This window comes from Epinephelus moara, chromosome 9 (genome assembly GCF_006386435.1).
Source record: "Epinephelus moara isolate mb chromosome 9, YSFRI_EMoa_1.0, whole genome shotgun sequence".
In the NCBI taxonomy this organism is placed as follows: Eukaryota; Metazoa; Chordata; class Actinopteri; order Perciformes; family Serranidae; genus Epinephelus; species Epinephelus moara.
In genome coordinates, this window is record NC_065514.1 from 36,193,426 (window position 1) to 36,207,446 (window position 14,021).

The 14,021-nt window shown below is 40.8% G+C and overlaps 1 protein-coding gene across 1 annotated transcript in view; it reads left to right on the plus strand.

Annotated features, from left to right (window-relative positions):
* The window catches only part of tln1 (talin 1), a 173,487-nt gene that overhangs the window by 146,777 nt on the left and 12,689 nt on the right, over positions 1 to 14,021 (plus strand). The window contains exons 51-55 of the mRNA XM_050052653.1: positions 5,092 to 5,197; positions 9,490 to 9,614; positions 9,908 to 10,033; positions 11,885 to 11,947; positions 12,033 to 12,215. Coding sequence (XP_049908610.1) covers positions 5,092 to 5,197; positions 9,490 to 9,614; positions 9,908 to 10,033; positions 11,885 to 11,947; positions 12,033 to 12,215 — 603 coding nt within the window. The remainder of the gene's footprint in view (positions 1 to 5,091; positions 5,198 to 9,489; positions 9,615 to 9,907; positions 10,034 to 11,884; positions 11,948 to 12,032; positions 12,216 to 14,021) is intronic.

Consider the following 14,021-nt stretch of genomic DNA (forward strand, 5'->3'; position numbering starts at 1 on the left):
TATATATATATATATATATGTGTGTGTGTGTGTGTGTGTGTGTATATATATATATCTATCTATATATATATGTCTATAGTCTTATATACATATATGTGTGTGTGTATATATATATATATATATATATGTATAGTCATATATACATATATAGAGTTTGTGTCACACAGTTGTTATGGTTACAGGCTATTTAACCCGGTTACACCTTGTAAATGACCGTAAAAAGGCATTGATTTGTGCTATTCTGTTAGTAGATTTTGTAAACACACACACATTACGCAGTGTCATCAGCAGTTGAAAATATAATAGCCGTTCTCACTCGAGCAGCTGAGTGTGTGGGAGCCCGGCGGAGGTTTGCAAGCTTGGCTAGAGGGTGTTGAAGTGTGCGCAGCCCAGTTCTGTGCTCTGGCCTGTCAGGAGAATCACGAACTGACCGAACTGCTCCAGAACTACTGGTGCTGCCGCAGACAGCTGACCCAGCCACACACGCAGACATACACAGTCCTCTGACTGCAAGAGCACTGAGAATCGTCTCTGGAGCTTCAGAGATGAACAGCAGAAACAGCCAGTGCTTGTGTGTGTTCTGTTCAGGTGTTGTCACGTAAATAACAGTCCCCAAGCAATAAACAGGACAGACAATAGGATTTTATTTATTTTTACACTACATTTTCACTGAAAGCTGACCGAATCCGACCGGAACCCGAATACAATTTATACATTTTTGACCGAACCCGGCCCAATGGGACCCGACGGGCTCGGATCGGGAAGCCACAATCTACTGTACAGTGCAATACATAGAGGAAGAGAAGTGTGTTCCTCTTTGTCCACCGTGCAAACCAGAAAGAATGAATGATGCAACATTCAGCAGAAATGAAGCAAACATTCAGACAACACAAAGTACAAATAAAGCAAGATACAAAAACAGGCACAGACATGTAGTGCAATACACAGAACAACTATAAAAGAGTTATGAAAACAGAAAAGCATAAATATAACTGAGTGTGAAGTAGTACAAAAGTTGAAGTAGCAGTTTGTGTGTCCCTTAGGCTATTTATGTATACAGGATATGTATGTACACTGCTAAAAAAAAAAATTAAGGTCCACCTAATGGTCACAGTATCACACCAAGTCAGTTAAATTTAAGGTATATCAAGCTGTTCATTTAGGAAGCACAAGTGATTGTGAATCAGTTTCACCTGCTTTGGTGCAAATGAAAGTGGCAACAGGTGCAATGGAGTGGCAAAAGTAAGACAACCCCCAAAAAGGGAATGGTTTTACATGTGGTGGCCACAGACAGTTGCTCTTGCCTTGTCCTTCCTGACTGATTCTTCTCTAGTATTGTGTTCTGCTAGTGTCCTTGTCAAGACTGTTAGCATGAGGCGTTACCTGCAGCCCAATCAGATTGTATAGGTAGTCCAGCTCCTCTAGGATGGCACATCCATACGTGCGGTCGCAAGAAGGTTTGCTGTGTCTCCCAGCACAGTCTCAAGAGCATTGAGGAGATACCAGGAGACGACCGTTACATAAGGAAAGCGAGCTGGACAGGACCGTAGGAGAGCATCAACCCAGCAGAAGGACCAGTATCTGCTCCTTTGTGCAAGGACAAACAGAAGGAGCACTGCCAGAGCTCTACAAAATGACCTCCAGCAGGCTACTGGTGTGCACGTTTCTGACCAAACTGTCAGAAACAAACTCCATGAAGGTGGCATGGATGTCGTAGCACGTATGGTGACGGTCTTGGGGATGACATCATCTGTCTTGACCACATCAGCCCAGAGCTGTGGAACTTTCTGTTGGTGCCATTACACAGGTTGAACCCAGCTCTGGGCTGTGGGGTGTGTGGTTTCTATCAGAGCACAGCTGGTTCAATCTAAAGTAGGTTGGAACAGTAGACAATGATTGTTGCGTTCGTAAATCCAATCTGATGCTCTACACTAAAATGAGAGCCCCATTGTTCTAAGAGAGAGAGCATTCACACTCAGGCCCAATAGAACCTATGTGCACGCATTATGACTAAACAGATGTCAGAGCAAGGAGCACAGGACTGCTCCTCAGAGCCATGCTTAAGGGGCACCTCAGCAGTGGAGAGGAGGCAGACAGGCACCTCTCCATCCACCAGTCCACACTCCGTACTTCATGTGTAGGGACTTGAACCAGCAAACTCCGCTTCCCAAGCGGGAACATATACCTGAAATTGAAAAAGGTATTTTTTCTGATAACGAGTGTAAAAATAATGTGAATTCTATCCACTGTGCTTAGGTGTAAAATATCATGAAACTATTAAGTGAGAAGTGATTCTCTTCCAGGCAGTGTAGATGAGATCTGAGCCTGTGGTTCTGCCCTCTGATGGCAGAACTACAACAACCAGCTTGTCCACACTCTGGTCCTTGACCTCTATAAGAAATACAATACTCCCATACTACCACTGACCTGATGATCATGTTGCTCTGCGGCATGGTTTGTTTTTTGTTGTCTTGCCATTAAATGAACATATGGCACATTGAGACCTCTTACCTTTAAACCTCATAACATCACAGGTGAATGAACCTTTTAGAGAACTAATGCATGGAGTTTGTATTTTTGTAAAACAAAAACATATACCAGGTTCCCACTGTCTAATATTGTTTCATTGGTGGAGCTCAGATGGTTGTATGCATCAGTGTCCTGGTGTGCTGTATGTTAGTGTGTTTGTGTTTGCCAATGGCATAATTTTGGCCCGCTGCATGCGTTCTTGTGCACTTACGTCCTCGTCTCTATCTTCTCATGACAACACATCTGAATAAACTTGAGCTGGGTATGGACTGAGTCCTGTTAATGCCTTGCACCTGTCACACACTGCTCCAACCTGAATACTGCATTTCCACCTAGGACAGTCTGAGGGCACAAACTGAAAGCCAAGCACATGTGACCACCAACAAACCAAACTTGTCTGCTGTTATTTTCATTCAGTTGAAATGGGTACTGAGATGGGCCTAACATTAGTGAGCATATTATTATAGAAGTTGACTGTCTCATTTCTTCTCTATATTACACTTCCTTTTTAAGAGTCTCTGCTGACAATCACATTAGTATAAAGCTGTGGTTTCTCCAAAACCATTTAATTCTACATGATGAATATGGGAGTGTGAGGCAATAATGTTAGGCCCTGATCACACAGAAAGCATTTTGCCAGCTGGAGGCGGCTTTTTGTAATTGGTTCTAATGAGAATGCAGCTTTTTACTTGCTGTTTTTGCATATCTACGAGCCTCACGTTTCTGCGTTCTAGGCACCTGGTGTTTTTGCTGGAGCGCTCTGAACTCTGGGAGTTGAAAAAACTTAAACTCAGAGCAGAAAAGCACCTCACATCATCTCCACTTTTTCCCATTGTCCAGTGGGATGATTTGAGAGGCAGGCCTACTGTGGTGGTCATGACCACAAGTTTACAGTTGGTAAATAATGAAGGAGAAATTGGTGGTGCTGAGTCGCTTGGCAGCACCAATGGACACCCAGGAGTTAGTATTCATTTTGTCAAACTGCCCCTGAATCATCCTAAAATATGCCTGGAAATGGCCATCATGGAGGCGAAGCTCCTGGACCAACTGATGGCACTCCCTGTGATCCATCCTCTTTTTTTTAGGGTCTCATGTACCTACACAGATCTCCATTTCCCTGTGTCCAACAAACTATTTGCTGACAGCCTCACACCCTCATTTGCAACCTGCACAACACTTTGTGTGATTGGGGCCTTATCCTGCAGAATATAATAGTTTTGCCGTTGTTAAAAGCAGCCCCCAGTGACTTAAATTCATGAAGAATGATCAGCTTTTTTAGATTCTCTGTTTACCGTGGATGCATGTGAGAAAAACAGTCTTCTTCATGAATTCAAGGTAACAGCAGTTACTGATGTACAAATGGTCATTTTGCAGGTGAAGTATTCCTTTAAATAACAATTGAACAGTGTATGCCATTCTTTAAGGTATTCACATGCCAAAGACAAAATTTGGCATACACATTTTAATGATAGTTAAGAGAGCAACATGTATGTACTCTTGTACTCTATGTACTCTCTCTTTATACATTTCAGCCATGGTGGAGGCCTTTTCCACTGTCACTTTAGGCAATCCAAGCCATGCCGCGCCAATTTGCATTTCCATTATCAGTTAAGACACGCCGTGCCAGAGATGGAACTTCTCCAGAGTAGGTCCAAAAGCTGGGCCACCCACCCTCAAGTGGGTAGTGGTGACGTCTCACTGACCACAGCCAACCCCCGATGACCCCCCTTCTCACTCACAAACAAGTTGTGTGTGTTGCAAGACTCTACTCACCTCAGTCTACAGGAGACCAGAGAGAAAGGTGTATTGTCTCTGTGTGTTCAGCTGTCAGTACTTTTGTTGCCACAACATTTAGTTATTTACTTGCTTCACAATAAAATAACTGTCTGTAATCTGTAAACAATAATTTGCAGTGATATCACAGTGATTTAGTTCATGGCACTCATATAGCACTCATGTCAAAACAGTTTTTGCAAGTGCTTCACAATAGATGATAAAATAAAATCATAAACACAGGGAAATAAAATGATCCCTCCAATGTAAAAAAAAAAAAAGTTAAATACATCACACAAACACATTTGATTTACTTGTTATGGATTGATTTGTAGACTGGAAATACATATATACTTCAATTTGGCTAACAAGCTAAAATTTTACATGACCCCTATTGTAAATGGCCACCATGATTTACACTTAATGTATATACTGTATACATGTATATCATAACTAAAACCCAACATGCAGTGTGTTAGACATACAACACCACCACTTCCCTCCAGAACAGCTTCAGTGCTCCTCGTTATAGAATCTCCAAGTATGTGCAAATGAGCTGGAGGGCTGACTAGTATTCTTTGATTCAGGCCCACACTGCCTTCACCTGTTCCTTTGGGGTATGGAATATGAAAGTGTACTGTAATCTTAGTCGCCTCTATTATGTTAGCATTAAAAATCCTGCACAGACTGGTATTTGTAAATATGTTAAACATCAGTAGTTCAGAAGGTGAATGTATGTGTATCAAAGTTTGAATGACACGTTGTAACTGTTTTTTACTTTACCCACAGATCATCCAGAAGCCCTCTCATGATCTGAAGCAGCAGTTGGCCAACTACTCCAAGCGGGTGGCAGGCTCTGTCACTGAGCTCATCCAGGCTGCTGAGGCCATGAAAGGTATCCTAACCCTTTATCAGGAACAACAGAATGACAGGGTGTCTTTTAATGTCTCACTTTACATTGAATGGTGTCAGAGTTTTTATTGATCTGTCTAAATGGGTCTGGATCTACCTGCTTTGAAACAACATGACCCTCATCCATTTAAAATGAACATTAGTTTTTTGGTAAAAGTAACACAAAAGTAGTGTAATAAGTAACTTATTACTCTGCACAGAGTAGTATTGTAAAGTAGTTGATTACTTTCAAATGAAGGTAAGCAGTAATATGTAATATATTTTAAGAGTAACTTGTCCACACTAAATAACACCAATCCCTACCAGACATTTGTCAGCACTAGTGAATCTTAATCATGGTAATACACAGTTGCAGGTTTCATGCATACGTAAATGACATTTAAAAAATACTAATTATGTACAATATCAAATGAGAATCTCAACAGGTCATTTTTAAGCTCTTGGTATCCAACTTAAAATTGGTACCCCCTGTGAAAATATCAAAGGCAGACAGCAGTGCACACTGTCTTGAGCATGTCTGAAATAGCCCAGCATCAGGTCTTATTTAGAGCACTTCATGCAGATGAGCCCTGACAGCAATTTGAAGTAGGATTAGTAGATACTCTCCATAGAGTTCTACAGTTTCACACAGCTCTGGTCTGGGATCCCCCTCCGAAGAGTCAAGTACAAATTACATTGAACCCAAGGCAATTCCATGAATGCATCATCTGTCAAATGGAAGGAAAGTCATCCTCAGGGCTTAATATCGCAGATTAATGTCTTTCTGCTCCACTCTAAGAGACATTAGCTGCAACTGAATCCTGCTGCCCACCTGGCTGTAGGTTCATGACTTGGTCTAGCAGATGACGCAGATGGGACGACCATAATGGGTCTGAGAAGTGAAAGAACTGTGATTGACATGCAAAACTAGGGTTCAACAGGATTTTATCTAATCCAAATTCAGCATCAAACTCACCTATCAATCTCCCTATTGGATAGGGGTGGGGGAAAAATCAATACAGCATAGTATTGCAATATTTTTGTGTGGCAATATCTTATTATCACATATTGCCAAGTATCAATTTTTTTATTATATAAATTATTAAAATTACAAATACAAATTAAACTTTAGGTAGTACGTTAGAATAACAATCATCATTTGCTTTTTCAGTTCACTAGATATATTTTGCTGCTGCAAAAAAAATGGTTGAGGTGAGATGAACAGAGTGAAAACTTTGTTATTAGATAAAATAGATGTTGACAAAGTTTTTCTTTGGGGACATAATTTACATTTGAAAAAGGTTAATGAATAGCAATATATTTTATCGCAATTCTCAGCATATTTCAACATATTTAAAATCACAATGAGATCCGCAACAGAAGATATGAGATGCTGATGAAATTATTTTGAGTCATTAACGAATCAGCGTGCTAACTTTGCCCATCTTATTTTTAACAGATGCTGGAGGTCCTGATTTAGAATTACTGTATTAGGCTGATCAGCATGAAATTTAGGGCTATAATCACTCATTCACATTGGAGGGGACCATATTCAATTGACACCTTTTGCAATCCTCCAGGGCAGCCGTCTTCAATGTTTTTTTAGGCCAAGGACCCCTTAGCTCAAAGACAGAAGATGCAATATGATGCACTACATATATTGTATAAAACTGAGTTGCACTTGAGGTAATTCTTCATTTTCTGGTCTTCTCTCATTTGTGCTTGCCTGTAGCTAATATGTCAGCAGCAGTTGTAGCATGGCTAGGTACGTTAGCCTCACCCTCTGTACTTTCACTGGCTGGTTCTGAGGGGGACCATGTATCAGATTCTCTTGATCTAAAAGTTACAAAACGATCCATTATGGATTACAATAATGCCCATACACTTGGAATAATAGAACAGAATAGAATAAACTTTATTCATACCTAAAGGGAAATTCAGCTGTCCAGCAGCTCATAAAAGACAAAAACGCAACAACCACACTTCCCCCCATCAACAACAACAACAACAGCAACACAGTGGTATTAAAATAGACATAAAATTTAAAAAAATTAAAATAAGTGCATAAATAGATTAAAATAAAATTGCCCGTTCCACATTCCAGTCCAGTTGTGGCTAATGTGATGTGTGTGAGTGTGTGTGTGACTGGATTCAGGAGGTGTTAAACAGTCTAACTGCCGTGGGCATTATACAATATAGTTATATAATTAAGCTAATTAGCCAATATATGAAAAAAATAGCATTAGCTAGCTCACATGATTGCAGAAAGATTCATGGGTAACAGTTAGCCTAAGTTGTGCTGTAACCCAAATTAAATGGATTTTATGAATAGGCCATTTTATCTTTAGTAACAATATGTTTGATTCAGTAATCAAGTAGTAATTTGGCACCCCTCTTCAGTAACTCGGAGGAACCCCTAGTGGGTCACGGACCCCCAGTTGAAGACCCAGGCTCTATCTCCCAGGAGGCATTTTTAGAAACTTAACAGCTAATCTGACCTTTTTGGAGAATTTTGAAACAAAAATCTTTGATCAGGGGTTCTCAAAGTTTTGATGACTGAGTGTTATTTTAGGGAGCTAGCAAGGATTGAGTGTCACACATGAAAAATGCACACACACTGACTTTTTATGAGATATTATAGTGTGACTTTTTTTTTTTATATATATATATATATTTTTGGGGGGCATTTTTAGCCTTTAATGGATAGGACAGACAAGTGTGAAAGAGGAAGAGAGAGGGAGTGACATGCAGCAAAGGGCCACAGGCTGGAGTCGAACCCGGGCCGCTGCGGCAACAGCCTTGTACATGGGGCGCCTGCTCTACCACTAAGCCACCAACGCCCCATAGTATGACATTTTTGATAACTTTTACACACTATACTATGACATTTTTTATGACGTGTTATGACATTCTAAAACTTAACAAATCAGTCAACAGTGATAAAGCCTACATAATACTCATATTACATTGTAGATTTCCACTTTTTAATACATTTGAAAGTAATGAAATAGAGAGACTGCATAGCAACACCACTTACACAAACCACACACAGAACTGCAGCACACTGTAATACTAGAACCGTTAATAATAATAATAATGGTAGTAAGTTAAGTTTATGATTACGTTCGCCAATGATTATTTCAGACTGCAGTGCTGGGTTCCATTTTGTACCATAGCAATTTTTTTTCTTCATTGTTTATCAATATATTTGGGTGAACATGTTGAACATTTAAGAATATTGGGGGATTTTTATTTTAACACTACAAGTCACATTCACCCATTCACACACACATTCATACATTGTTGGCGGAGGCTACCATAAAAGGTGCCACCTACTACTCACACTCACACACCGATGGAAGCATCATCGGGAGCAATTTGGGCATCTTGCTCAAGGATACTTCAACATGCTCACTGGAGGAGCTGGGGATCAAACCGCTGATCTTCCAATTAGAATGGACGAGAGTGGACGACCCACTCTACCTCCTGAGCTACAGCTGCACTCAATATATGTGGGATAACCCGCTGTGTCCTGTGCTGTTCTACATCACAGTGCACTCGGGGCTTATTAGGCCACTGTGTGTGTTAATTTCTTAAAATTGTGAAGCTCAGTGTGGATTGTCCATTATGTACTAAATTGACTCACTCACCAGTGCACACTTCATTGAAACAAATGTAATAGCAATAATATAGCCCAGTACATGCATTGAATGAGACTCAAATTGCTTTACATAAAAAAAAATAAATAAATAAATAAAAAAAAGAAGTTTTTTTTTTTATATAAAAACTATATCTGGAAGATTGACAGAGGACTGGGCGGCTGTGGCTCAGGAGGGTAGTGGGTTGTCCACCAATTGGAAGATCAGCAGTTCGATTCCCAGCTCCTCCAAAAGTATCCCTGAGCAAGAACCCCAACTGAACCCCAAATTGCTCCAGATGGCTGTTCCATCTGTGTGTGAGTGTGTTAAAAACTGAATAGCAGGTGGTACCTTGAAACGTAGTCTCGGCCACTTGTGTATGAAAGTGTAAAAAGCGCTTGGAGTGGTTGCAAGACTAAAATGGCATTATACAAGTGCAATTCCATTTACTAAATTTGTGCAGCAGTACATTAAAAGATCTGAGAATGTGTGATATAAAGTGGTCCCAGGCCCTAAACATCTGTTTAAGTAGCAAATAAATTCTAGATGTTGAAAGTCATGATATCATTACCATGACACCAACTTCTGCTGATAGAAGTCCTTTGGTAGAGTGTCAAATGTGGGTTGTTTTTAGGCACAGACTGTGTTTGTGTTGTAGGCACAGAGTGGGTGGACCCAGAGGATCCCACCGTCATCGCAGAGAATGAGCTGTTAGGAGCAGCGGCAGCTATTGAAGCAGCTGCCAAGAAACTGGAGCAGCTAAGGCCCAGGACCAAACCCAAGGTTAGAAGGCTTTATCCAGAGCAGCAGCAGTCACACTGAGCCTGTTAACCTCACCACAGGGTCACATAAAGTGTGTGTGTGCTGCTGTCAGCTCTTAACACTACAAGTGATGGCTGTTCCACAGCTCTGACCCTGGTAGCAATTCGAAAGTGGTTGTGGACACCAGGATTTCCTATATTGTAGACCAACCTGTTCACTTGTTAAGGATGATTGTCTGAATAAATCTTCTGCAGATCATCTCAACCCTGTAACACAACATGTTTACTTTACTGATTTGCCTCTCTTGTAAACAGGAGGCAGATGAGAGTTTGAACTTTGAGGAGCAGATTCTGGAGGCTGCCAAGTCCATCGCAGCTGCCACCAGTGCTCTGGTCAAAGCTGCCTCAGCAGCACAGAGGGAGCTGGTGGCTCAAGGGAAGGTATGTCTGAACCCAATGAAAGGATGGATATCCTGTGAGATCAACATTTAAATCTTCCACAGAAAAATGGTTAACTGTGAGTTTCTAGTGTGCTGTGCACCATCAACTTAAAAGGTTAAATGATAACACCTACCAGTCCATTTTTAGAGCACACCATTCTTTCAGCAAAAACAGCTTATTTTTGAAACACCATTGTTGCTATCCAAATGAGAAGGTTTTGGACCCACCCAGGAGCTGGATAACAGTAACATATAGAGGAAAACTCTAGAAAGATATGTTTTAAAACTGAAACTGCAAAAATTACTGCACTATGTTAGAGTCTTAGACCGTTCACACCAAGACACATCGCTATAGACACAGACGCTTCAAAAAAGCCTTGGCAAAGTGTGTTGAGCAAAACAGCTTGGTGTACCTGTGGAGCGGGTTGGGTGCGCAACTAGAAGATCAAATGTGATTAAAGGAAAAACACAAAAAGTTTACAAAAGCACGCACATCCAGATGATAAGAAACTAGGTGCTGGACAAGAGATCATGCAAGAGACAAAACAGAGTCTGTGCACTAGACTGTGCTCCCATAAATATTTAATTAAGTTACAATGGAGGTGACATTTCGAGCTTTACATTGATGAAATGAATGACTGATGAAGACATCAGGCTAGCTAGCCTCCTGGCTGCTCATGCAACCCCATACATGTGTTTGCCAATTAGTATTTAAATAATGTGGTGGCCTGCATTGTAATTAAATACTGCTAATGTCAACTTTTTGTCTGCATTTACTGTTCCACCACACCTATCAAAATTAAAACAGTAGTGAGTCCTGTCTCTTGCTATTTTTTTTAGCAGCAGCCTGGGCCAAGTGTGACATTGATTAGCGGTGCAACTCCACGTCTTGCACTGAAACATTGAGAATATTTTAATTAAAACCACTAGAAAAAGGTGGGTAGCAATGCACCAAGCCAATGGTCAGAAATTGGTGAGTGTCAGTCGCTCGTCGGCCACCGTTGGCCCCTATCAGCCCCTATCAGGTGTTTTTTTTTTGTTTTTGTTTTTTTTGGGTGGCTACGCAGAGCTTATCGGTGAATGAGTCAATCATATTGGCAAGTGAGCTCAGCACACAAGAAGAGAAATGAAAGTGAGGAAAGTAAACAAAGAGGTAAAGTCAAGAGAAAGTGAGAACAAAACAAACTATTTCCATAAGGTCAGGTTATTTTCCTTTATCCTTTTTCCTATTTCTTAATGACAATTACAGACTACCGCCATCTGTTAGTGTGGAGAGTTATTTCCTCTCCAGATCATACGTGCTGGTTGGCAGTAGTTTTTTTTGCGGTGTGTACGTGTGCAACTTTTTGGCTGAGACACCCGGAACATGAGGCAACGCAAAAGTCAGCTTTTGTGGCCACTAATTCTCTGAATTCAGTTTGGTGTGACCGGGGCCTTCAGGGAAGCTACACAAAATAGATGTTATTGTTATTTTTTTGCAAATGAGTTTTTTTATGTTTAGGGTCATCCTACTTACTTGGGAATTTTTTTTTTTTTTTAAACAGTACAGCTGTATACTTGCGCATTAATTATTTGTCTTGATCTATCCTGTCACATTCCTCCAGCCTTAGTTTTCCTTCCATTCCTAATTTTACTTCTTCTACTTGAACCAATCAGAAGAGCCCTGCAAATACATTACATTTTTTTTCTCTTAAATTTAGTATGCTTGTCCATGTCATTCTTACTCCTAAAAACCAGCAGGCAGTTTCCAACATTACCCTCCTCTGTGCATTTTGTTTTTGATATCTATGTATGTTCTGGCTTCACAGACTTAAAGACTGATGATTCTTAGCCAATTTTCCTGTTCTTTCAGGTGGGAGCAATCCCAGCCAATGCAGTGGATGATGGACAGTGGTCTCAGGGGCTGATTTCAGCTGTAAGTCTTTTCCTTCAAGATTTATTTAAGAGTGTTTTTAAATGATCAGTGAAACATCTCAACATTGATGCTTTCGACTCCTCAGGCCCGAATGGTCGCAGCAGCAACCAACAACCTGTGTGAGGCAGCCAACTCTGCGGTGCAGGGACATGCCAGCGAGGAGAAGCTCATTTCTTCAGCCAAGCAGGTGGCGGCCTCCACTGCTCAGCTGCTGGTGGCCTGCAAGGTCAAGGCTGACCAGGACTCCCAGACCATGAAGAGGCTCCAAGTAAGCACTGCATGTTAATGTCTACTAAGCTGCATTATTGCACTTGACCTAATTTATTTCTTTGCCGAATAAAGGACAGAGCAACTGTCAGAGGGGAAAATGAGAGCTCAGTCACACCTAGAAGTCAAAACTCCAGTGACACTTGTAGTGTACAACTATCAGTAGACCAACATGTTTCAGCTTGTGACCATCATCAGGGTCAACATGAAGGCCACAAGACATAAGTTGTTGGTTGGTCTTCAGACTCTTTACTTTCTCCATGTACCTTGAAAGGAGGAGCTGGAACTCCATACTCTGCTCACCCAGACACCCCTATAAACTGATGAAGGCACCAAAAGGCGATAGCCAAGGCCAGAAGCAATATATATGTACATATGTATGTCCATCCCATTATTGTGAATGCGATATATTCTCTGATAAGTTAATGTGTACTCACCTTTTTCTGATCCAGATGGTCAGGAGGTTTTTACCATGAGCCATATTATCCGCAGAGTTCTCTACCTCTCCACAACAAACCAGGTTATTTAATCTGGCAAAAACACAGAATAACACAGTTTTACATTACAAATCCATGTATTTCCGACACAGTTTGCCATGTTGCTGCGGGTAGCTAGTCCAAAACATACTTAAATGCGGTCACCTTTTTTCTCTGGTAACACTAGATCCAGAAGTTCAGGAGGTTTTACTGGGACCTGAATTATCTGCAGAGATCTCTTCATCTCAAAAAACAAACCGACCAGGTGATTTCAACCATTAAAAACACTGAATAAAAGCAGTTTCACGTTACAAATCAGTGCAACCCAGGAGCTGCTCCCTGCAGCTGGACTTCTTACTACATTGGCCGATATGAAAACATGAATGTTCCTATGTAAAGCAAGTGTTTGGTTTGTCCGTTCTGGGCTACTGTAGAAACATGGCGATCTCCATAAACTAGGGCCCGCTCCCTGTGTAGATATAAATGGCTCAATCTGGAGAACACAACATTATTTTTAGGTGATTATACACTAAGGAAAACATACTTATATACTATATTCTATATCTGCCAATATTTGCTCCTAAATCCTACACACTGGACCTTAATTACAGAGAATATGAGAAAAATAGAGGCAAGGAATCTGCATTAGTTAACATGACAACAGAGTTTGTTTGAACTTGAGCCATTTTCCCGAGACTGGAAAGCCAGGGTGAGGTCCAAAGTTAGCTCCCCAACCCTTTAATCCTGCTTCATTACACTGACATCTGATACAGGCAAATGCACAGCAAGACATGCAATCCTCATCTATACATATATTTCAAACCTACAGTACCTGCTGAGGGAACAATAGTTACATCACAGCGTAAGTCATTCTGCAACAGCTGAGAGTGCTGAACAGTCTATTTATAGGCGGGAGTTTGAGTGTTTAGGGTTACAGGTGAGCTGCATTATCTGCACAGCTGCTACATCAGGATTAGTGTGCTCTGTATTTAGCACAGGTAAGAGTGCTTTTTACATACTGCTTCATTACAGTAATCTTTAAAGGACTACTCCACAGATTTACTACGATTGCACTTCCATAAAGTTGGCGAACTCCTAAGAGACAGATTAAAAAAAAGCAACAGAGTCAGAGAGACCCTGACTTTTAGTCCCTAGTATGACTCACTACAACCTGTATTTCCCATAATGCAATCAATAGTATCTTTTTGGTAGACCCTCCCTGCCTGGTAATTGCCCACATATTTCAAACAACATACCTGCAGTTTGTAACTCAGGCCTTCTTGTTTCCAAGCCTAAACAAAGTTAGCACTGATGATATCACTAGGCATGAC